The following is a 27507-nucleotide window of genomic DNA, read 5'->3' on the forward strand; positions in this document are numbered from 1 at the left end:
TACTTTTTCCAGACAGAGCCGAAACAAAATTAAAACTGTGGGCAAAAGCATGGAAACAGTGTAGTCGGTTATGATGTTTAAAACTTCACACTTACAGGAATCTCAATGGACATAACATTGAAAATATTGCCAAATAATCCATTAGTAAATGTAAGAAAGAGTCAATGAAAGGTAATAAAGAGCAAACCAAAGAAATCAGCAAAAACTTCAAAGACCTAAAATCTCATTACTTTGCAATAAACAACCTGTACGTACCAATTAGCAATTCAAATGTGAGAGATCACACTATTTCTGGACAAGAGATGTGTAGTCTGCATGAAATGGTTTTTTTATGAGGGACCCTGGAGTGAGTCCTACATGAAAGTTTGCATGTGAATAAATTGATGTATGTGCATATTTTAAAACTTAATTAAAACATCTCTGTAGTAAAATGAAGACAAATATGTCTATTAGCGCATCAACTTGTGATGGACGCACCAAATTAATAGATGTAACTAGCTTTAAGTCGGTACCAAACATGCATCACATAGGTGTTAAAAACGTACACTATAGTTTGGTAGGTTTTATAGTTTAATATATTGACTGCTCTGGACACTACTGATACACCTTGAATTTTCTCAGGACAATACTTGACACTGGAGGTTTTAAAATAACAAATTACTCAATTGTAATATTGTAATTGTATATTACTCGGTAAATATTATGTGTATGTTCAGATTTATTTTATAAGTAGTTAGAAAGACAACCACTTGGAAATAAAACGTGTGAGGGGTAAGTAAAGGATTTGAAGGTTAATTGTGTAATAATGTAAGAAGGGATACAAATTTTAGGGAGGTGCTACTATTGCCAGACAACAAAATACTAAGGTTATGTAAAATGCCTTAAGTTTTCCCTCAGTGTAATCAATAATACTTAGCCATTATCAGCTACTATATATACTGTTTATTAATGTGAATACAATAAAAGTAATTTGAAACGTAAGAATTAAGTTTTGGCAATTTCATGTTGAATTAAATGAAAGTATTTTTATATATGTTTTGGAAAGATAGTAATAAAATCATTTATAGAATAAAAAGTCAACTTGATACATCAGTTGAACACATTCACAGGAATGCCGAATTTGTTTTGTTTTCATTATTACCCATAAGGTGCTTAGTAACAGTACCGTGTGTATGAAGAAGACTCCTAATACTATGTTGTCTGCTTATAGCATAATAGGAGTTTATTAACAATAACTTACTACCTGTAATTGACAATATTTTAACAAAAAAGTATTATTAAGAGTGCTTATTGGGAGTGCCTGGCCAAGCAGTATAAGATATTGGACTTTGGATCTGAGTTAGAGATAAGCACAGGTTCAAATCCTGTCTGTGAGCTAAGCCATTTTTATCAGTACCATCGACCTTGTACTGTATGTAAACTCTCCTTTATTCTGTTTGATAAGATCCTGCACAGGCCAGTGGCCCATGAGGATGGACAGTATAAGGCTAAAGGGGGATTGGTATCTCCTAAAAAAAATCTTGATGGCATTTTATAAAGTTATTTATAATTAAACAATCAACACAATCTTGATAGCAATGGTAGAATACAACAGTTTGGATGATTTCGCATGAGACATTCACCACTTGTGATGCAGCCTACTTTGTTTTAGAGCAACACATTAGCTGCCACTAGGCTTCAACTGAGAAATTTCCATTTTGTTAACATTTGATTTTTTGTTATTTTTCATTTTAATGTGTTTTAAATATAAATACACTTCTAATAGAGGACCAAACCTCTAGTTTTCTGGACCCTCCTTCCTGACCATCTTTGAAGCAGAAATGCTTGCAATACATATTTGTGCCTGGATCAACTTATCGAGAAAATCTAAGGTGCTAAGATCTATATCGTATCAGACAATTGAGCTCTCTAAGCAGTTGCACTTTTGCTTCCAAATTGGTCTGGGTCTTTCTATTACTATTCAAAGCCCTCGCTATCCATAACAATATCACTCTGATGTGGATACTGGAGCATAAGGAATTGCGTGGAATGAGAGCTGGAGCTGTGTCACAACTCATACATACTGTACCTGTTAAAGATGGGTGTCTCTCAGTGGGACATATCTCGCTTCTGCAAGGAATCCAAGGAGACTGCTATACACATTGTCTGTTACTATGTGTATAGCAGAGAAAGCAATTGCTCTGACTTGGTGTGGACATCTGTACAGTGCATGTCTAAAACTTGTTGAGGTGGGATTTTTGCTCCTAGGAACATCTTGAGGTTTATCAAGAGCCTCAAGATGAACTGGGTTGTTTAGATTTCAAGATTAAGTCATAATAGATCTCTGGGGTAATAGTGACAGGGATATTCTCTTGCCCAATTGTCCGTATCGTATCACATGATCTACACAAAAACAGTTAAAAAATATTGTTTGTATTTTGTATCTGATCACCAGGCAGCATTAGTTTTCAGTAAATATTTAGAAACAATATTTGAAGCCTTCCAGTTCAAATGGAGCTATGTGCCATTTTAAGAACTTTTGGAAAACAACAAAACACTGTTTTATTCGTATTATAATTATTTTTCTTAATTGAAATTAAGTAAACATGGTTTCTATAAATATATGAACTCTTCTATGTCTTTAAAAATCTTTTATATGTAATGAAAATATTTAAAAAAAAATTTTTAATTGACATTTTTGGAAAAGAGCTATGTGCCTTATGCATAGACGTTCTAAAAGAGCTAAGTCCAGGTATTAAAAAAAGAACAAGATATCATGTTAGTAAAACATGTTTAATGAAAAAGGTACAATTAATTATAAAAAACGTACAGGGTAAAAATGAAATATTGTTAACATTATATTGAAATGTCATTGTAATCAGTTAGTTTTATACAAATTTTTTTCAAAAAATTTCCTGTTTTCTTCTTTTATATAAGGGTAACATTTTCCTCAAATCTTCTTTTTTGGCGATTGATAAATCTACAGTTTTCTGGTAAGGATTCAAGATTGACTGTTTGTAGAGTCCTTTCATTTTACACCAGGGTTGAAAACGTAGTGATCTATCCATGGTTCAATCTCATTGAACGTCTTTTTTTGTTTGTACTACTCCTGGTTTCTTTTTTTCTATACGGATCCAGGAAGCTGTAGATATACCTAACTTTTTGGTGTTTATGATGGAAGAAGCAGCTTGATCAAAGTCAAGGAACTGTTCAGCCATCTCTACAACTTTGAATGGTCTTTCGTGGCGGGATGTGATTATAGCACGCTTAACATCGTCAGGCGTTTCAGCTTGTACACGCTTCCAACGTTTTTCAATGATTGCAAAATTTCTATCAGCTGGAGAAAAACTATGTCCCACAACAAGAAACTTGTGGTTAATTTGGTCAAATAAGTCCAGGGAAATCAAATACATATACATGAACACCATCATTCTGTTCTTTTATCTGGCCGCAGCAATTATCACTCCAAATTGTTAACTGACGCTTATTAGTCAAGTTCATGTTGTTTATTACTCTGAACAAACAAGACGCCATTTGGTTTCCACCACGAGACGATTGGCCTTCATGCCAAAGGCACATAATACCATCACTGGTGTCAGTCACGTGAATGCCAAAATTGTAGCATGATAACTGACGTGCATAATACATGTCTGAATGTGTTAATTTCGGGATTGGGAATACTTTTTGAAGATCAATTACAACAGTGCAAGTATTACTGGTAGGAGAGGCGGAACTGATACTGTCAGACGTCATTGATGTATAAGCTGATTCACTTTTACGATGGTGTGTTGTTCTTGTTCAATCTTCGCTTGTCTAACAACGACTGGGTCTTTACTAGTCATTTCGAGTTTTAGGCGGTCACATTTTTTACATGTATCAACACGAGGTTTCCTAAATTTTAGATTTGGAAAATCATTCTTAAAAACTATGGAATAGAAATTGTATGAGATTTTTAATATTAGGAAATTTTTCCATAAAACGCCTTGTATAGGCGATACAGATTGAGATCTTGGCTCATGTATTCATAATCAGATCGGTTTCTGTTGTAGTGGCTAGGTTCAGATGGTATGGATTTAATATGGTCCTTGACCAAATTTCTATCAGCCAGAGTGTATTTGAAAGTTTTCAATCCTCCCCTGGTATCCTTCACAACAGTATTGCCCATTTTTTTATTTGCCACAAGATTTTGTACTCTTTTGGATGACTTAATTCCAAATATAGCCATAAATGTGTTTTTACATACCCGGATATGGTGTCCTTTCCCATTTGGCACGATGTAACTCACAGTATTTTGACGTCGGCTTTCTGTTGGGGTATCATATTTACCATGTCGCCTCCTCTGAACTGGGAGAATCTCTATCAGCCCAAGCAAGTATGTGTTCTGTCCGTTCTTGTCAAGCTCATGGATCTCTTTAAATAACTTCATTTTGTAGTCATCAGATAATTCACTGCATTTGTACTTGCATTTGCACTTTTCCTGAAAGTAATAAAATTGCTTAGGAAATAGTATGGTTAAAATGGGTAATAAGATTGACATAAGTTTTATATAGGATAATGTTAATTAAATTATTATACGAAAAGAAATAAAACATTGGTTTTTGGATTCAGTTCAGAATTTTATCTACGGCTTAACGATTTATGAGTTTTACCTTAGGCCTACTCTAAATCTTAAAATATAGGCTACCGTTATCCGTAGTTTGTAGTAGTGGGGCTAAATGAGATACGGGATAACAGCAGCCATACTGTTAAATTATACACTATTATTTTACTTTACACAAAGTTCAAGTAGCCTACCTACTCCTGGATTTTTAGAAATAAATTCCGTAAAAATATAACTTATGTTAGGTTATGTTGCTAAAAATTATTGTAGTATTTATTCATTAACTATAACTACAAACAACAAAACTTACTCAAAATAATATAATATTGTTTAAGTTACAATCAAATTAATTGAAAAAACAACTTTAGCTTACTAATTAACCTACCTGTGTAAAAGGTGGATCTTTTGCAGACACTTCTTTGTAACCTTTCTCTTTGCTTCGAATAATGTATGGCTTTCCACTTATTCTTGCTTTCCGTTGTTTAATTTTAAAAAGATTCATTATCCTTAGGAGTTTCACTAAACGCTTTTAACTTTTGATTATCCATATTACAGCATAATACAATATACTTTTTATTTATTACACAACTCACAGTACTCACAGCTGCTTAAAATGGTTGCCGGCACTTAGCTCCAATAGCACTGAAGGCCCAGCTGGAGTTTGCCACCGGCACCATCTGTGATCAATTGATTGCAACTAACAGAAACATAGTTGGCACATAGCTCCTTTAGATATGGAATCACGTTGGAACATAGACTACTATTTAATTAGAAAAAACTATTTTTTGAAATTTTGGCACTTAGCTCCATTTGAACGGAAAGGCTTCATTTAGTAGGGCTGTCTTGATCAGTCCTACTACTAACTTTCTTTGATATATTTCATTTTATGAAGTTGGCAACTGCCTTATTTTCAGCTGTTTAGTTGCTGAAATCACTGTTTTTCACCTTTTGTGTCATGTTACTTTTATTTCTGTTTAGTTAACATGTAACCTTCTTTCATGAAGTATGTATGTTTATGTCTTGAAAATTAATGATAATTTAAATAGTAACAATGTTACAAGAGCTATCGAACTTTTTATTTTATGAAGAGCTGTCAAAGCAGATATTAAAAAAAGATCCTATGAAAATTACCATGTTCAGTTAAATGTGTCCTATAATATTAGTATTACATTTTTGTAACTATAAACAAAATATTAAAATTACATTGTACTATTAATACTAGAAAAGTTATACAACAATATGCCTATTCAATAACGGGATTTTGTAGACATATTTATTTTGAATAAAGTTATTGTTTCACAGTAATAAATGTTCAAGAACAATAAGTAAAGTTCTGCATATCATTCTGCATAATAAGTAACAATGCCAACTTCATTGGGTGGTTTGATATTTCTGGCGAGATTTTCTATGCTAACCTGATTGGTTTGGCATGGCAGCTAAATTGTTGAAGGAATCCCTGATTACTTATGACTGGACTTTAAATTTGGACCATAGTATGATCTCTGTGCCACTTTAAATTGAAAATATAAGTTCTAATACATTTGAGAAGCTGGAAATTAGGTAGAATGATCTACTTTTGGTGTCAAAAATAAGTTCTATAACGTTGCCTTCAGGATCAAACTGACACCTGGAGTGGCCTGTACTTGTACACCTAAAAATGTATGGTCAAATCTTAGATTATTATTCGTCCTCCTATCACTAAAATGATGTAATATATTTTGTAATGTTACTTGTCTTATAATCCCTCACTAACCTGAATTATTACAGTTTTTTTGTGTTTGGCTTGTGCAAATATCAATGTATGTAAAAACCAGCATTTCCCACTGCTAAGGATTCTCTTTGCAAGCAACTGTCTAATGCACTTTTAAATATTTCTATATTACATTTATGGGGAAAACTAACTTTTTCATCAAAAATGTTAAAGATTGTGGAGAAGTCCAAAATCTTCATATTGACTTACACCTACAGTTTCAGTACCTATGTTAAGTTTTAGTTTTCTTTGGCGTTGAAAGTCTATTTAAAAATCTTTGAATCTCGATCTAGATAAAGCAAAAAGTTCCACAAAACTGAACTGTCTGCCCCAGTAATTTTGAAACTGCTAGAGCTATGCAGCCAGTGAAGTTATTTTGATTCAGATGGTAATTTATTGTCGATCGAACGGCAATATGAGGCTCCTCTATCATCTATTTTCACCAATATCCTTATAGAAGAATATAAAGAAAAAGCTATTCTTGGCTCAATTAAAACCAAAGGTGTGATGGAGATGTATAGATGATATATTTGTAGAACTTATATAGATGATATAAAATATAAGTTATATATTTTTATATCATAATTATAGTATTTTCCCTTTACTTAACCAACCAAGGAAGTTGTACCAAAAACTTCCCTTTTAAAATTAATGTTTGCTGAATTTATTAAAAATAGGAATGTTCTTAAGACAACACTTTTTAAGAAATTGAAAAAAATCACAGGATAGTATTTACATTATCAATCAAACCGTCAACAATATGTCAAAAACTAGGTTGTCTACTCATTGTTTGATATAGGAGACTTTTTTCACTATATGTTTACTGAATTTCCATTTATTATGCATAAAGTGTTTGTGTTTCTAAGACTTTTTAAATTGAAATAGATTGTATTGTTTTAAAATAGTAGGGGGAATCTAAAATATTTTTAATGTTAAAAATGGTTTAGTTTGATAAGGAATCTCAAATGTGAACTAATATGTATCATATTTCAAAGTATTCTAAATCAATTAAAAATAGTTGTGTAATATGAATAACAAAAACATTTGGAAAACATTTCTGAAAACTATATATTTTGTTGAAGTGATTAAACAATTGTTTTGAATATTGGTTTCTGTAGTTTAAAATCAATTCAAGTGTTTTTATGAAATTTAATATTTGTTGTATCCGAAGAAGATAACAAATTTCAGACATACAATTTAGTGCCTATCTTTACAGTTTACATTCACACTTAAACATGGGAAATGGCCACAATAATCTTTTTATCCATTCAAACTCTCATTCATAAAGAATACATTTTAATGAAAAATAGTGGAGAATTTTTGTATTATTTGTAAGAAGGCAAAATTGAATATACACAAGCCTCCAATATGTCAGGTACAATAAAAGTCAGCCAAACTGTATGTTTTAGCTAATATTAACTTTCTGTACAACTAGCAGGAATCTTCATGCTATCAAACGTGTACTATATATAAAAAATATGTTTGAGTTTGTGATTTTGAACAAACCCCTTAAAAAACTATGCAAACTAAAAACATTATATATGTATGTTCTGATCAAACAGTATGTAACAAGTTATAAGTAAATCCAAAATATTGTTTCCAAATTCCAGTCAGTAGCGCTTTGATAAAGGTAAGTAGCTACAATATTGTATAGGGTGCCAAACTTTACTTTAACCCTCTCCCGCTCGCATTGTTTCCAGGCGCTCACGGTGTTTGTAACCTCATTTAATTCGCTCTGCCGGTCACGCTCGGTCAAAATACGCGGCGCCTCAACTTACATACGTTCTGTCATTGTAATTAACTATAATTATATATATTAATTATTTTACTATATATTGGTTCAATGAAGTTGATTGTACGAGACCAGGGAGGGGGCACACGGACAGCTGGGCGCCGGGTTGTTTGGTGTGCAGTTACTTGGTGAAGGTCATTGTCTGGCTCGCCGTCACTGCCCCTGCCACTGTGATCACTCCGAACTACATCCTCAATGCCACCAACCACTTCACAAAGCTCTGGTACATCACTACACTCACTTGAATCGTCGCAATCACTACTAATTACGAGATCGATTTCACTGTCACGAAGTGTACGACTACAACCCGCCATTGTTTCCGCACAACTAATATAAATAGCAAAATAATGGAATAAATCTACTGTAAAAGTAAATGGTCTCCAGATAGCAAACAACCCGTAGTAGTACAAACTATTGCTACTCGAGAGCAGCACTTATCGGCTCTAGTAAATAAAGCAGTGCGTGCCGATCTGTGCCGTTTTGGCTGTAGTGGCTATGTCATGGCCGTGCCGATTCATGCCTCTGCCAGCGGGAGAGGGTTAAGAAACTTGACTTCCAACCTTGTAAGACTGAACAAACAAAGTAAAAGACTACATCAAGAATCAAGAAATCTTTATTGTATTTAAGCATTTATGACAATGGAATAGACAAAAACACTTTTTCTTATAAGTAAAATGGCCTACTCCTATCACAGGTCTGACATCCTATAAAACAAGTGTAATAATTTAGATTAACAGAATTAGATAAAAATAAATGTTATACATAATGTTACAATTTGCCCATTTAAAGAACACCAGTACATATCGTGTTTATAGCATGTTGTTATATATATATATATATATATATATATATATATATATATCCAAAAGTATTATTATTTTGTTTAATTGAGTAATAAAAGTTCTTTCTATCTGCTCAGACTTCAAAAGGAAATATTATGTTTAGATAAGTATGGGAAAGGTGACTACCCTTGGAATTGGGATAATAAAACATCTGACATGTAAAAGTTTTGTCATTACTTTAGTGAAAAGGCAAGTTCCTCTGAACTATTTACTGTATTGGTTAGTTTTACTATTTGTTAGTTTAAACTATTCCATTGTTGCTCAACTTTATTTCAGTATTCCTTGTTACAACTTCATAACATTGTAAAAGAATTGTCATAATCAATTGATCATCAGTGTTATGTAATTATTTCATTATTAATTGAGTCATACCAATGTAAAATAACCCTAATAATAATAATAATATTGTAATAAACAAAACCATCTTTGAAAATGTTATTTATATAAAGAGAGAAAAGCAAATAATAAATATTGAAACTTCAGTAAAAAAACATGTTAAATATCAAAATCTTGTGAGGTTAAGAAATGCCAAGTTTAGCCAGATAAAATAATAAAAACATTATTAGTACTTGTGAGATGAGTAATAATATATTTAGTTGTATTTGACTTCAAAATTGGCAAGCCTAGACAGCCAATATTTAATATACAATGAGAAATAGATTTTGTGTGTTCTATTTGTTTTGTCTCTTTAGGACCTTTAATTTAATCATTTCACAACTATTAGTGTCTAGATTTTTAGTGACTAAATGAATGTCTATTTTTTATCATAGTTACAACAATAGGTTATAGGAAAACATTTATCTTCCAAACTAGTAGAAGTACTGAAATAGTTTTTTAAAACATTTATCTTTGTTTGAACTGAGGACAATAAAAATATGCTTTGTTAAAAAAAGTGTAATGACCTTTAAACAAGTATTTTTTCAAACATATTTTTGGTTTTAATGGGTAAATAATAACACAACTACTATTCAAATGTGCAAATGCATTTAGTTATAGGTTAGTTATTTAACTAATTTTGGTTTAACATCAGTTGACTGAAGATTACTCTTTACAGTAAAATATCTCAAGAATGTAATAAATTGTGTGAGTAATATTTCAATGTAGTGTGGCTGGAAGACTAGGACGTTAACTGTTGATAACCTAAGACCCGGAATGTATATACTGTATATCTATCTACTACAGATGACTCATATATTTTGTTTGTTGTATGAGGATAGTGTGTTTGTGCTACAAAATCTGATTCTTGCCATTTTCATAATTTTATTTCACATATTATATGTTAATACAGGCCCTGGGGACACCCACCCCTAAGGAGACCCTCCTAACCTTTGATTGAGTGCTGATAGAAAATATCACTTCACTGAAATATTTTATTTCATGAACCTATAATGGAGTAATTTTGTGGAAAGGGTGGGTAGATAAGACCTGTTTTATTTTCTATCCGTATAAATCATGATTTAAAACTTCTGAGATTCAGAAACATATCTGATTTAAATAAATGTGATTATTTCTATCAGTGTAATTTTTAGATTTCTATAATAAATTTGGTGAAACCTGAAAGATTGTTTTTGCATTAAGTAATTTACCCAAGAAATAAAATTACCTCGTTTTGAGATAAACATTCCAGTGGGCATTTTGGAGAGAGGGCATTTTGGAGAAAGTCAATAAAGGGACCTTTAGTTTTCACAACTTTTTGTCAATAATTTTAAAAGAACTGATAAAAATGGTGGGTGATATAAGAGGAGGGAGATTTAAAAACTTATTTATTCTATTATTTTGATTAAAAACTTATTTATTCTACTATTTTGAGAAGGGGAATAGAATTACCTTGGCCACTCAAACACTTATTTTAGGCCCTACAAGTTCGAACTAAAAGTTTTTATTTACACTAACTCAAAGATTAAGATTAGAAGGGATCATGCGATTATTGATATGTAATATATACTTAATTGAGCTTTTATTAAGCTGATTGTTATGGGAACTGTTTTTTGCATCGAACAGAGTGCAAAAATTCAAATATACTTTCTTTTATTACACTCTTTCATTATTTGAGCACTGGGGATAGGATCTGTATTTTACATGCGCATGTTATATCAGTAAGTGTGTGAGGTGTGCAGTAACAAAACAATTAAAAGTCTTAAGTGTGCCTATGTTTTTACAATTATATTTGATCTATTTTTGCTGTGGTAAATGAAATGAAACTCTTTATTAAAATAAAATGTTATATATATATCTTTCTGATCAACAATAATATCATATCAAACATAAATAAGTTATACACTGTACAAGACAAATAGTTAAGTTTGATAAATAGCTAACAGTCACATTTACATTACAAATTTCCTAAAAAAAGTATTGCTACAGATACAATTTTGTGTAATTAAAAAGTAGTAAAGTGAGAATTTACCAAGGGAATGAAATTAACTTGTCAATATTCATACAATTTTAAAAGCTATTGTACTTAAATGAACACTTTATACATATATATATATATATATATATATATATATTATGTACTCATTAAATTGTACCATAAAGATAACTTGTGTAATAAGTATATTTCTTATTAATGTTATTAAATTTAAAAATATTGGGTAAAAAAAATCATTCAACTTAGTGTCGTGTGTAAAGTGGGAACAAAAACACACATTCTAGGCATATGGTAGCAGAAAAGTAGTTAACTTTTAATATATTTAGAAAACTTGGGTAAAAATTAAGTTACACAAATGAAGTGGATAGTATATAAAAAATTAAAATCAACTGCATTTAAAATATTTAGATTTTAATCAAACTAACCATCACTGATATCACTAATTCTATAAATGTTTTTTGATTTTACAAACATATTTTCAGTTCCATTAACATTATCATAAGTATAATACTGATATTAAAGCTAAATGAAGTTTGGTGCGCAGGATATCCTTTGACCCAAGTAGATCTTGTTCTTATTCCTTTTCATGTACAAGTGTTATCGTACAAACCTTCACATAAATAATTCTTTCAGAATGAAAATTTTCTTGAGTTGCCAAAATTAATTAACAAAATTTATGACTTGTAGTAATCCTAAAAAAGTACACATATTAATTATTACTCAGGTATTATTTAGTTTAGTGGTATTTGTATTTATATTTATTATTAGAGTTATTTATACATCCAGAGTTCTTACATCATACTCCTCTGCCTGCGTTATAAAATTATTATGTTGTATGTTGGTTCAAGTTCATCTAAAATATAAGCATGTAATAAACAACATTTTTTTTGTTCATTGATAAACTGGAGTGTGATAGAAACAACAACCTGAGTTAAGTCAGGCTCCATTATGAATCAACCTTCCATTGTCAAAAATAAACTTCAAACAACTATAACATATTCTTGCTAGTTTTAAGTATTGTTATAAATCTAAGCTCTGAGATTTAAAACAAGCTGAACTCATACTGTTCATGTAGATATGAATGCGTGATTTTGCTCAATAAAATGCACATGGAATAACAGAATTAAAACCTCCCACTATATATTATTGCCATCATTTATCTATTGCACAAAAGCATGACTGGTATATTCCCACTTATGTTGAACATTTAGTTGGCATATTGTATATTGAGAAAGATATGGCTATTTAATTTTGGAAGACCTTATAACATTTGAAAAATGGTGTAATTTAATCAATTTGTTCATGAATAATGCTAGCGAATTTTAATTTCTGCAATTGTTGCTGTGAAAGGTTAGAAAAATTGAGAATTAATGTATTTATACATTGCATTTTGTGACAAATTACATGGGGAAACAACCTCAAATTTTACATGATTACTCATAGTGTTTCAAAATGTCATGTAATTCCTACAGCAAGGATCGGGGGTCAGCTGCAATAGTGAGTTCATAGTGAGGAAGAGAGAGATGGCTTTTGAACTATATACTGGTTATTGTTTACTCGTTGTACTACTTCTGCTGTGGGCTGACATTCTTAGCTTCTGAACAGTTAACTTGAGTAGGGAACCCTGCCTGCTGCTAGGACCCTGGACAGTATGGCTTGGATATTTCGTAATTTGAGAGCATTGTAAGCGGGAAACTGGGTGTCTAACAAAGGGTTTTTGAGTCTGTCTGGCTGTCGTAATTGTTTAGAAGTGACTTTCTTTACATGTTATTTGTGATTTTGATCTGTTACTATGTGCAACATAGTTAAGTTAAAATTTATTTTATTTTAATGTAAAGGTGTTTTAAAAAGAGATTTTTCAATGTTTATGTTTTTTTAGGTTTTGAAATACATATTTCCACAGTATAATAATTATAATTTGAGTTAATATTTTTGAGGAACAATTTGATTGATAATAAATAAATAAATAAAAAGAAAACTTGTAAGAAATTACAATCTTGCCTTATCTTTGGTTGTTCAATCAACAGAAGACTACAACTTCGATTTAATAGAGTACAACTAATAGTAATTATTTTATTCAGTTTTTGGTTTTTAGAACTTTTTGGTGCAAAAATTGGAAACAATATAGACTTTTAATTAGTCTTAGAATATTTGAGCGAACTTTTGAATTGCAAATTAGTATAACATGTTAATAGTTGTGAATTAAACATTGGTCAAGATGCTTGTGTTTTGTGGACTTTTTAGTTAATTTGTGAAAAAAGTATGTTATTTTGTTTGAACTAGTAACAAAATTTGGATTTTGAGTTTAAAGTTTATTTTGAAGTAAAAAGTAGTCTTTTAATTTGAATTTTGGTAGGAGAAATTTATTTTAGTTAGAAGCATGTTTTGAGAAAACTTTATTTTAAATTTATTTTGTCAATAATCCTTGTTATACGAATATTTTTTTTATAAAATTGTGGTTTTGTAAGCTTTGTGTAACTTAATATTATTGAACGAAAAGTTTAATTTTAATAACAATTAGAACCTTTGATTAATTTGTAATAATTTATCAACCAAAGTCTATTTCACTGCAGCTTAAAAGATTAAATAAAAAATGTTGTATTTGAAGCCTTTTACCAAATTATTATGCTCATTAATCTTTATTTGTAATGATTATTAATAGTCAACTAGTTGTACATCAGAGACTCTTGGAGCGATTGGAAAAATTTAAAAATAGTTGTAAATGGTAAACAATACTTCCAATATAGTTTATTTTTTAGATGAGACGGATGATGAAACCTTCGGTTTCGAAAGACCTTGTCCAAAAAATAATCTACATTGGAATAATTTTTTTTAATAACATTTACTACTATATTTAAATTAGTAGTAGCATAGCTAAAAATTAACTAAACCGATAAATTTTGGAAATCACTAATAGGAATTCTATATATTTACAGTAATTAATGGCTTGGGAGGAAATTAAAATCTTAATAAATAAATTTAACTTAACATTATTTTGTAACTTTGAATAAAATTTACAAGAAAATAAAATAATAACTAAAGTACGGAAACTCCATACCTGTTTTATTTTGTTTGTGATCCATTTATTGTAAAAAGTTTGAATATTAAACTTGTAGATGAATAAATTATGTTGCGTTAAATCTGAGTAACGTTTCTGCATGATTGATTTTATAAAAATATCTTAACATTATTTTTAAAATATATTTATACTGATTTTTCTCACCAAGATAGTCAAGTTACTGTCTTCATTCACTTTTCATATTTATTATTATATAGATATTATAACACATATGATAAATTAATAGCATTTTTATAAGAAAATACTGTGAAGAACATAAAATATGAAATTAATTCACTACCCTGCATCTTCTACTATTGTGAAATGATTGCAGCATAATGTTTTTTGTTAATGACAACTATACATCTGATTATGATATCATACACCGGAAATGTAAATCACAATGTTATTGACATTTTGTATACATAAAACTATAACAGTTAACTAGAATATTCTGTATATATGCAGTACTTTGGAATATGTCGAAAAACCAAGGACTTTTAAAAAATCTTGTACATGTTTGACCATCCATTTCAATTCTATTAAAAAAATGTGGATACTGTAGCATCATGATTAAACATTTTTAAGTATTCTTCAAGTGGTTCTCCACTTAAGACTTAACAAAGTTAAAATGATCCATTTTGCCGAATTCTGTCCAACAGTTTCTTTGTGGTACCATAAATACTTATAACGAAATTAATTTTAGCATGTACATATGCTAAATATATTATTTATGGAATTTAAATATTGCATATTCTAAACACTGAGTGATGCTAAAATACCTGAAAAACTTATCTTGCTACAGATTTAATTTTCTTATGAGCCAGTCGCTAGTTGGTAGACATTGTTTCGTTATGTGTTTCTGTACACCTAGAGCAGAAACTTACCAAACATAAAGCAATTCCTTGAACAGTTCAAAATTATTCCCATGAAATGATAATTTTTAGTATTTGTTTGAATATTTGTATTGCTATTTACAAAATCAATGTTTTATCAATATTTTTATTTAAAATTTTAAACCATTGCTATGCTCCTTTTTAATAACTACAAAGGACATAGAAATGTGTAATTGTTCATGGTTCGGTTGGTTTTACAAACAAATTGCTGTAACTTAAGTTGTGTTGGAGATATAGTTATGTAACTTCATTAAATTACACATTGAGTGCTTAAACTCATCATAATAAGGAAAAATATCTTGTATATAACTTTACGCAGGCCCATGTAAAATGTATAAGTATAGTATGTCATCACGAAAAAGACTTTTTAGAAACAATATTGAATATTATAAACTATTTTAGTTATTCACAATGACCAAAAAATAAAAAGTTTTATTATTATTGTTGCATTTTCATAAATATTTCCGTTTGATTGCTATGCAAACTTGCCATTTATACTACACTGATTACACCATGTGCAATCCCCCCTGATATTGTCAAAACAACTACAAACATTAGCTGACTAGAAAAAAGTGATATTTATGCTGTTATTCCAACCAAAAGAACATTAAATATATAACAAATATTATAAGGAAGAGTTCTAGCAGACTACTGTACAACTGCGTAGAGATACTGTACAACTGTAAAAATTAAGTATTTATATCAATAGTGAATCCATTACACATATTACAAGTTACTATAGGGTAATAGTACCCCATACCATATCTCACGTAACAGGCTTTGCCAAGGTTACTTGCAACATTTGAAATCTTGATGGCTCATTTCATTCTCTAGACGACCTATAAACAGATAGACAGACATGCAAACATACAGAAAATAAATGTTCAAATCTCTCTGATGTTTACATCCCTGCACCAACATGACTAATTATGGAACTCCATTATTATCAAGAACTCATTATTGTCTATATAGAAATGAAGTTTAATGCAAAATTCAAAGTGAAATATTTTACCACATGGTAAATTCACATTTTTGTTCAGTAAGTTATGTTTTATATCATGTTCAAATAATAAAAGCTCTGGTAAGTTAGTGAGGGTACTACAAAGAGTGTGCTGAAGACAAATATTTCCACAGACTTTTACATTGACTCCAGTCTAATATATATATATATATATATATATATATATGAATAAAAATTTCACTTGCTAACACTCTGTCAATTCCCGTGGGGTGACAGGTACCATGATCATACTCATTGTTGCTATCATAGAAATGAAGCTTCATGCACTGATGGCCAGGGGCATTTCCGGTCGGTACTTTCCTGACCTCAGATGGTTTTGTGGACATATAAGCAAATTCAACCAATTAATAAATCTAAATATAGGTGCACAAATTATTTAAATCCATGTTCATACATAATGGATTGAAATGTGTTTAAAAAGTTATAACGTGTGAAAACCATACCTTATCACATTTTGTTTAGCTGCAAGTGTAAATGCATAATGTAACAATAAATAATAATGTACAAAATATGTTAGTGATTGAGTCTAAACTGACAAAACATATGTTTTCCTGGAATCTCTGTATCTTACATCAAAATAGCATTGTTGTGTATTTCAATCATACAAATATTTATTATTCATTTTTTATTTACTTGAACATTTTTACATTCCTACAGTAGGCACAAATGACCTCTAAATGAAAAAAAAAACACATTTTCATATGATATTTGAGACAAACTACATGGTTGAAATTAGTTTTTGCACTTTATTGAACAAAACCAATAAAATTCTCAAAAACAAATTGATTTATCTTCATATTTAATATTTATTATTATTAGTGAGTTTGATTTTTGTTAAAAAAACAAATACTTGTATAAACTCAGGAACAAGTAGTTATTGCTTAATATACAAGTATCTAGATTTCTGCTGAAAAATTGTATTGGGATAAGTAAGGTTGAGATGAAAGTGCATTCAATTCGTTTTCCTTTTAAACCGAGTAAATTCTAATCAATTGGTCAAATATTGACATTATTTGGTGGATTGGTTGTTACTGTTGGCCATAAATCTTGATGTCTTTTACAACTTCAGTTATACTTGTCTTGAACTCTTTACTCTTTTTCAAAGTTTATTTAATGTCTTTAATTCCTATATAAGTTATAGTAAATTGTTCTGTTATAAAAATCAGTAACAACATGGAAATGTTTAAATATTGAAAAATATATAATTTGGCATAATGATCACACTTATTGTTTTGTCTAATAATTTTCAACTCTATAACACAATACATGGTATTTCAAATATATAGTTATTCTTAATATAATAATTGACAGTGTAAAAAGTATAGAGGAAACAAAAAATGATTGAAATAATCATTAAAATAATCTCCTAACCCAATTTAGAGCCAATATGAGTATACTCATGTTTTACATTAAGTGATGTATCTATTAAGCAAAGCAGTGATACGGAAAGATTAAAATTTGAGCCTAAGGAAAGTGAAAAAAATTTTCTATGTCTTTAAAAAAAGTTAAAACCTCAAATATTGAATAAACCGGAGAAACACAAAAACGCCTTTACTTATTTTATGATAGATTATAATGTTTCTGTAATTGAACAAATATTAGCTTTTATCTTCAATATATTAGATGAACAATGTTCTAATTCTAAATAACAAATATTACATCATATTATTAACTTTTATCTTGAATTATTAAGTGAACAAGTTTATAATACAAAGTACTGATGCTTTCTTTTAAGAATATATTTTTAAATTAACTTAAGTATAAGAAACTATTTTAAAAACTGTACTTTTTGTTTGGCACACAATCTAGAAGTTATATAGTAAGAGAATTATAAAAATTGCACACATTTCAGTATTTAAAATATTGTAAAATGAAAATTCTCTCTGTCAATCAACATCTCGCAAATTCTATTATAAATTTTACAATGTTCCTCCAGTATGCTTGTTATTTTACACAGTTTATTTTTTTTATTTAAGTTTAACTGTCCCTTCTTGATAGGTTCAGTAATTCAGTAATAACATTCAGTGCTGTCAAAACATTAAGACGTGTTTAGGAACTTATTCAACACTACAGGTATAATGTTTAGTCTTGCAGAATATTAAAAGGTAAATTCAGATGGTACGTTTTGAACTGTTACATCTCCACAACAGTAAAATTGTGTTTACTGTTAATGAAGTTTGGGAAATGCTTTATAATGGCTCAGGGACCTAGATGTATGTGACAGGCACAGCCCGGCTGTCTGCTGGAAATGATTTTTCATACATTGTTTGGTAGCTTATGATATTCAAATATAATACAGTTAGAGTTATTATCAATAGTAAGAAATTGGGGAAGAACTTGAAACGGTTTGATTAAAAAAAAATATGAAAATGTATATATAATAGCTGAATATAAAATATTTAAGTTTTATCATGTTTGCTGAATTTAAGTAACAACCCATAATCTCATAACAAATATACAGTGTTGCAATATTTCTTGTTAAAGTCAGATAGTAATAGCACTTAAAACGGTGTTTAAAGGAGTTAAAATGAATAAATTTAATATCTTGATGAAAAGCGATTGATTCCATCTAGAATTGGCTTAAAAAGTAAGTGAAGGCAACCGGCTGCCATCCCAACGAGTATTCAGACCATCTCCTGTAACCAGCTCTTAATGGAATTGATATGCTAATAAATGTTTATTTAAGATTTTATTTACCAAGTCCTAATGTTAATCTTACTTACCCTTCCATTGATGCTTTGTGGATTAAATTTTGTGTTAAATTATTTAGTAGGGTGTGTGTATCATGATACATGGTTTAATTGTGTTATTAAGGATATTAGAATTTATTTTAAAAACGAGTTTATACTGTGATCTTTATATGCCCAAGCAATTTAAGTGTTGTAGACAAATAAAACTCTTGTCACTTCACACACAAATAAAAAATAGTCTGTTGCAAAATAATCTGTAAAAAATATTATATATATATATATATATATATATATATATATATATATAATAGATATCTATATCTATATCTTTTGATATATCTATATATATCTTCAATAAAAACAGAAAAAAGAAACATAAAAACTCTCTATATATCATCTAAACAAGACACTTTCAAGAGATAGGTAAACATATTAACAACAAATAATAAACAAAAGAAACATCATATTTCAATAAAGCTAATTTTGAATTAGGCAAAAAGAGTAAATAATTTTGCATAATACAAGAAATATAAAGTTATAAATTCAATTTGTAGTTAAATGTGTAATTTTATAAAATAACACAAATTGAAATTCTAACGGATAATTTGTATCTACAACTATCCATACCTTAAATTTAGACCTTTTGGATGTTTAGTTTTTAGCACCCTCTGATGGGTTATGTCTAAATAATTCATTTTAAGTTTATGGGGGTTCTGAATTTTGTTAATACTTTTTAAAGAAAAGCATTCATCGAATTTTTTGTTATGCTCCATTGCATGGAGCATAATAGGAATGGATTTTATTTTAAGGTTTGTAATGCTCCGATTTTTGTTCATTGTAATGTGCAATGGAGTTATGGTCTGCCCAATGTAGTCTTTCAGGCAGTTTATATATATATATATATATATATATATATATATATATACAGGGTGAGTTTTTTAAAGTGATCCAATAGCTAACTTTTTAATTACACGACTTAGCACCACACTTTAAATTTGGAACTTGCTCAATTTTAAGTTTCACTCAGGGATACACTTTCAAATTTTTTGAAGATGGCCGCCATTTTCCAATATGGCGGTCAACTTTAAAATCTCTTATGGAACACCCTGTATTTTATGTTGTTTTTAGATTCTACTCAACAAAATAATACATTTTTGCTTTTGAGAGTTTTTCAATATCTCTAATGGTTCAGGAGCTACGTGGACTGGAAGTTGTCATAATTTTTGCCAATATGGCGGCCAACTTTAAAATATTTTATGGAACACCCTGTATTTTATGTTGTTTTTATATTCTACACTACAAAATAAGACATTTTTGCATTTTAGAGTTTTTCTATATCTCTAATGGTTCAGGAGCTACGTGGACTGCAAGTTTTTATCATCAGTCCGAAAAAATCCGAAAACTTGCAGTCCACGTAGCTCCTGAACCATTAGAGATATAGAAAAACTCTAAAATGCAAAAATGTCTTATTTTGTAGTGTAGAATATAAAAACAACATAAAATACAGGGTGTTCCATAAGAGATTTTAAAGTTGACCGCCATATTGGAAAATGGCGGCCATCTTCAAAAAATTTGAAAGTGTATCCCTGAGTGAAACTTAAAATTGAGCAAGTTCCAAATTTAAAGTGTGGTGCTAAGTCGTGTAATTAAAAAGTTAGCTATTGGATCACTTTAAAAAACTCACCCTGTATATATAAAATAGATAAGTTTACTACAAAATTCCTTTATAATTTATATTGGGAAATCTGAAAGCTAATTGAAAAGATTGTATATTTTTTAATTTATTAGATGCAAAACTAAGGTTGTTTCTTGTATTTAAACTTTGAATTAAAACTGCCTTACGCATAATTTCAAACAAAAGAAAACATTACACCTTATATCTTTCAATCTGGTAAAATATTTTTTATTTTCTTAAAAATTGCTTATGACCATTTTTTAAGTTAAGTCAGGATCAGATTCTTGGATGTCTGTGAATTATGTCTTTTAAGTAACACATCTTGGGACATTTTTCTATAAAAATAAGGTAGTGATACAAACATGAAATAAAATCCAAAATAACTGTCAGTACAGTCATCTTTTATTCTAGCAGCTTTGCTTGTTTCTTAAAATGCTCTTTTTTATGTTTTCTATATTTTTAATGATTTTTTACAGTGAGTTAAAACTGGACAGTAAGAAGAAAGAGAGGAGGAAAGAAGAAAAGAAGAAGAAGGAAGAAGAGCTTGGCGAGACAACAGATGAGGAAATGCCAGATCCTCAGGGTGAGTGACCCATGTGTATATTAGTGATTTGTGTGGGTTTATATATTTGCATGTCACCTCTGGGGATAACTGGTGGTCCATCGTGAAATATATGACGTCTTCAGGAAAACAAAATTAAAGAATTTACAGATGCATAGTGTGTGATAGATTTCTTTTCCATTTTTAATTCAATTCTTCGTCATAGGTCACCAGTAACACATTTGTGATTAGTGTTTCATCTTGAGATGGATAATAGACTTGGCCAAGGATAAAATTAAAATATTTACTGGTATATAGTGTATTTTATAGATTCCTTTTCCACTTTTAAGTCCATACTCTGTCACTGACATAGCCTGTAACAATTGTTGTGGGCGTAATCTTAGCAGTGAGAAGATTGCAGGAGGGTTGAGTCCCTTAAGCTTTTAATTATAATGTTTTCCATAAAATTACCAGTGCAATTTAAAAATGTGAATGCAAATAGTTTTAAAGAATCCTAAAAATCCTAAAATGAGGTCTGTGTAGTTTTTAAACTCTACAATTGCCATAAACTATTGTATAGTTTATAAAATGGTGTTATTATTAACAAATCATAGCATTTTTTTAACACACTCTCTGGATATGCTCTAATGATATGAACAAGTTATTGTACACTGTCAAACAGGTGACAGTATGGCTATGGTTTTACTTAGTCTACGACGTCTCATATTGAAATTTGTATTGTAATTGTGGGTTTTTAAAAAGTACCCCCTAGCATCATTTACAGACACATTTTTCAGCAAAATATTCTTTTGTTTAACATTCATAGTTAACAATCTTGGTTATGGAATTAAATATAAAATTCAACATTCTATAAGTTATTATAAAACTAAGCAATTGTTGCAAGCAGATACATATTATTTGTTATTTCTTAATGAAAAGGTGTGATCACCAAGGAAGGGTTCTTGTGCAAGCTGTGCTATTGCAATTTCTGGGAAGAAACATTATAAAAATAAAATAGAAGATGTAAAAACCATTTAAACAGTTGGAATTGAATTAAATTATATTTAAAACAAACATTAATCTAGAACAGTTTGTACTAGAGTGCATTTGAGTGGGTCAAACATTAGTATGTAATTGTATACATTTAGCATTTTTAGTACAATGCAACTTTAAGGAAAATATTAGGTAGTTTGATGCAGTAAATGTCAGAAATGGTCCTTCTCATTTGATTGAAACAAGTGTTAAATTGAAGATTTATATTCTTACATTTTATTTAATAACAGTAACAATTTATTGTGATGTATGTAAAAAATAATTAAACTTAGTCTATTAAAATTTAATAAAAAAATTAACTGTTTTGTAAACCTTTTTATTTGTGTATACTATGTGCTGTATCGATTGTGCAGTAACCTTCCACATAAGAGACTTCAATTCTACCCCCACTTTTATTAACAAAATAAATCTAAACCTTGTAGTTATTTTTCTTTTTGATTTGAATAAGCTTCTTCCACTTTCAAAATTCAAGGACAATTTCATGAATGATGTGACCATATTTTAATATTTTTTGTCAAATTGGAACATGTGTATTATAATTGCATTGCAAAGTTCATAAATACAAAATTCATAATGTGTTCTAACAGTTCAAAGTTCAAAAGTAAATCTATTTTCAATAATACTATTAAAATGGAACATGTTATTACATTTAAAAATTATTACAAAATTGCTCCTATAGTTGTTTAGATATTAAGACAAATTTAAAATATTTTTCATTATAATTTTTTATGTTAAAAATTCTAAAATTCTTCCTATTTAATCACAAATAGATATAAAACAAGTTGGAGTAATGCTGACATAACATACTGTACTATAACTTAGTTTACTGGTAAACGAATGTTGGAAATTTCAGAATCTGTTAAGACATACAAGGGTATGCTTAGAATGGCATTTTTCCTATTTTCTGGCTCATACTATGAAACTGAAACCATGTATTCAATTTACGGCCTTCACATTTCAGTGTTTACTCTATTGGTAATTACCCCTTTAGGAGGGAGGCCCATGAGGAGATAATGCAAATCTGAATTGCAAAATGGTCAAATGACTGTAATTATTTTAAAGTTGTTGATGACACAAAACAATGATACAAAAAATACAATTTGAACAATTCTGCAAAAATTGTAACCATAGTTTTTTAATATGAGCTACTAAATAAGCTATTGTTATTTTGTACATAAGTTTAAAAAAAAATAAAAATATGAATTTAGGATAGAGACCTCAACAATTGTGTCATGAGTTGAAGTTTCGAACGAATAAGTTTTTCTTACTTGAAAGTTCTTTCTTCCAAAAACATGTATTTCAAATACACTTTTGGAGACTTTACTTATGTACATAATGTTCTAGCTCTCTGTATCCAATATTAATATTTATTTCATTTTTTTTTATAAGCCCTGAGTATAAAATGTTATTAATCATCTAGTATTCCATATTAATATTTTGTATGGTGAAAATGTTGTTTGTAAAAATCAGTCAGTACTTGCGAATTGATTGAGTCTAACTTGAACTAAGTTTACACTTGACAAGTTTCCACAGATTCTTTTACCCGTTCCTCAGTGCATGTTAGAAACACATCACGAATAACGTAGAATGTTGGTTTTTCTTCTTAAATTAGGGTGTACAGTATCATTTTTATTCATTGAACCATTTAAGAATTATTGCACCATTCTGATACTTTCCAGCACCTGTATTAAATAAATTGATTTTACTAAATATTCAAAATCTGTAGAGAAAAGAACATGATAAAGTTTATTTTATGAATAAAAAAAATCAAAATAGGAATGTATATATCAGCAACTTAAAAAATGTGATATTTATAATTTGAAAGCAAGTAGTGGAAATACAATTTGAAAAACAATGAGAGGTCCTCCTGTAGGCAAACCAGTTTTACATTTTGTAATGAGAAAATTAAAATTTTAAAAAGTGACAGCTAGCAAACTTAATATTTTTATAGTGTTAAAACTTTATTACTTACTTATTCTCAGACTGTCTGATGCAACAGCGAGGTTAAACAATCAATAGAAAACTCAATTAGCAGTATCGGTGGGGTCATTGAGAATTAGTCGTAGGTGAAAACAGATGATGTGTGGTTTTTTACTGCCTGTGTTTGGGGTTTGTATGTTTGGCCAAACGAATGGTATTGTTCTACAAACACATATTTGGATTGATTGTTCACCTGTCGTCAGCAACTAAACTCTTTCATATTAATTACAACCATCATCTATCTCAGAACGTTGCTTGTTTATTTGTGTTAATTTGTTATTTAACAGTTTCCCAACTATTACTGTTAAACTATTAACTATCTAATTTGATGACAAGAAACATTATTAATATCATGTGATTAGTCATGATTTATTAAAATGAACATTGTTACCAGTTTGAAAATAAAACCTAAATTTTGATTACTATGTGAGCAAATCGTAAAACACAAAAATGTGGTATTTTTCAATACAATTTTTTTTTGTATATGTTTGAGGATTAATTATTTATATATATATATATATATATATATATATATATATATTTGTTTTATTCAATAATATATAACTGTTTCGTTTTATGGAATTGCCCACAGCACGAAGCACAATTATTTAAATACAATTCTTGAGATTATATTAAAACTTCTTATAATTCTATATAAAAATTATCTCAAATAATTTTAACAGAGTGTTTTAAAGATACAATATCTTTTATAACAGGGTTATTAATTTAAATTTTTTAATAATTTGTCATAACTTTTGGAATTGTTTTCTTATGTTTGTCATTAGTTCAATAATTTAGATAATACATTTGATGCGTTAAGTGTTATAGTGTCTGTACATGGAAGTTATTTAAAATTACAGTAACATATAAATTCTTACTTACATTTAACAATGTATTCGTATGTACCCAATGGAATTTAGGACTTATCTTGAAATACAGATGTTTATATACACATGTATTAATATTATAAGTTAAAACACTTTTCAAACAAATGAAATTAACTGAAGTATAATATATGTACTGTACTAAACTAGACACAATACAACAAAACCCATTTTGGAGTACAATCCTAAAATTTTCCAATTAAACTTTTTGCTGTGATAAATTCTAAAATCGTATAAGTCCTAAAAGGCGAACATGAAATTCAATGAAGAGGACATATCAAGTATTTCAATAACAGGTTAAATATATTTCTCATGACATAAAAGTTGTTTAGATCCACACTCGGCCAAGTAGATGGAGACAAGTTGTTTAATAAGTAATATAAAACTTTATAATGGCTCACACAGTGTTAAAGTAGTATTAGTATTAGAGTTACATTTTTGTTCTTATCAATTTCAATTTTTAAACTACAATCCAAAAATAAGATATGTTTTCTTTAGAATTCATAACAATTTATTGTTATGAATGTCCTGTAACTATCTTAGTTGAATGTACTTTTAAAAGAGTTTTATAAGTTGAACCATTGCATGTTTTAGCAAGATACATTAATTTAACAAAATTTTAAAAATTAGGCTAATTCAAAACAAGTACTTAATTAGAAGTTTTGAAGGTGCAATTATAACTGTATTAGTTTGCACAAATAGAAACCAAATCAAATAGCGCAGAGTATAATTAAAGTGAGGCATATTAAACATAAAGTCTGCAGTAATCCAAGAGTGTAAATTATAACTAAACAAGAGATAACAAGAGATGAGTTAATCAAACAATGTTTGTACAATATAATTGTCAGTGTGAGTAGAGTTTAAACTTATTCTGGGATAAACTTGTAATGTAGAGCTACTCTCTTGTACATTGTGTTGTCATTTCTAGCAACACTAATTACTCCCATGTAAAAACCAAACCTTAATTTAAAGATACAAAATTTTCATTTTATTTCAGACCATCAACACCTGGTCTGACATTGTTAAATAACAAAACAAATATTTTAAATTAAAATGTCCTTCTCTGATTTGACTATAAAATCATGTGAAATGTATCTTTTGTCCTGGGAAGCTCCAAATTGGCTCTATGTTTTTTTAGATTTATGTATTTATTTCTCCAAATGTTCAGAATGAAATCTTTATGATGAATTACATCAAGATTTTTCCAAGAGAAATACTTTGGAAGCAAATGTTTGAAGTACTTGATGTGATTTAGTTAAACATCGTAATTTATGTTTTGTACGTTTTTAATGTGATGAAGCACGGTTTTTACTTATATGAAAATTAACAAGTTCTATTTTATTATTAAAATTACCAATTTTTAAATGTTTATGTAACATTTAGAACAGTTGACTACAAATTTAACAACTTTGTAATATTCAAAATAATGTTCATTGTATTTTTGTATCTAATTGCATTTAAAAGTGGAAGTTCCATTTAATTTAATTTATTGACCCAGACAAATAGCTCTTATCAAACTGTAGTTTGTGTCTGTCTTTCTGTCTAGAATTGTTTATTTTGATTCCATAACTCCACACAATAATATCTGTTTTTCTTTCTGTTTGTCCTCAGGAGGAAGATGTATTAAAATGCTATATATTTCCACTATTAGGGTTGAAGTAACTCTGTATTAGAAACTTATATATAGAATTGCTATTTTACCCAATTTTCTTCTTGTTAGTTTACTTATTTGTAGAAAAAAGCTTATGCTAAAGGGTTATAAGGGGTACTGACAATATTTCTCCTATAATAAGCCCATTAAAGGTTCAACTTCAGGGAAGAATTTTACACCAAGAGGCAAATAATTATAGACAAGGATTAAATCATTTTAAAACACTTTTGTTTCACCAAAGGAATAATATTGTTAATTTTATTAAATTCAGTTTTTTTATCAACATATTGAAACAAAGAGTGGAGACCAAAAAATTGTTTATTCTCGTGTGCTGCACATCTTTTGTGAATTCTTCGATGAGTTAAAAGTTGTATTTAATGGCAATGGTTGAAAAGTAAGGTCATGGGTGGTGGAGGGGTTTCCCCTCTCTCTATATTTTTCCAGATAGTAAATACATAAACCATAGCAAATATAATTTTTTGCCTTTTCAGTACATAATTTATATCAGATTGAAAAGGAACACTCTTAAACTCACCTCTGAAACTATAAATAACTGTTCTTTCAGACAATATGTTTCTTGATCGGTTTTACTAACATCGGGTAAAGATGTACCATTATTGCTTATCATTACATCATACAGGTTAAAGTATTGAAGTGAAATGTTTTTATAGTGGTAGTTACACAGACTGAACTAAGATTTGAAACTACTAACAGTTAAGGGTTG

The 27507-nt window shown here is 29.2% G+C and overlaps 1 protein-coding gene and 1 long non-coding RNA gene across 8 annotated transcripts in view; one reads left to right on the forward strand and one right to left on the reverse strand.

Moving 5' to 3' along the window:
* The window catches only part of LOC124369128, a 338533-nt gene that overhangs the window by 247253 nt on the left and 63773 nt on the right, over positions 1-27507 (forward strand). For all 6 annotated transcript variants that reach the window (XM_046826895.1, XM_046826892.1, XM_046826891.1 and 3 more), the window contains one exon: positions 21151-21257. In XM_046826895.1, coding sequence (XP_046682851.1) covers positions 21151-21257 — 107 coding nt within the window. The remainder of the gene's footprint in view (positions 1-21150; positions 21258-27507) is intronic.
* Positions 8717-15188, reverse strand: LOC124369134. Of its 2 annotated transcripts, none has more exons than XR_006923042.1 (2): positions 14558-15188; positions 8717-12026 (listed from the first exon to the last, which is right to left on the reverse strand). It is a non-coding gene; the product is annotated as an uncharacterized LOC124369134 (long non-coding RNA). The 2 variants fall into 2 exon arrangements; XR_006923041.1 differs by having other exon boundaries at positions 14393-15188.

This window comes from Homalodisca vitripennis, chromosome X (genome assembly GCF_021130785.1).
Source record: "Homalodisca vitripennis isolate AUS2020 chromosome X, UT_GWSS_2.1, whole genome shotgun sequence".
NCBI lineage: Eukaryota > Metazoa > Arthropoda > Insecta > Hemiptera > Cicadellidae > Homalodisca > Homalodisca vitripennis.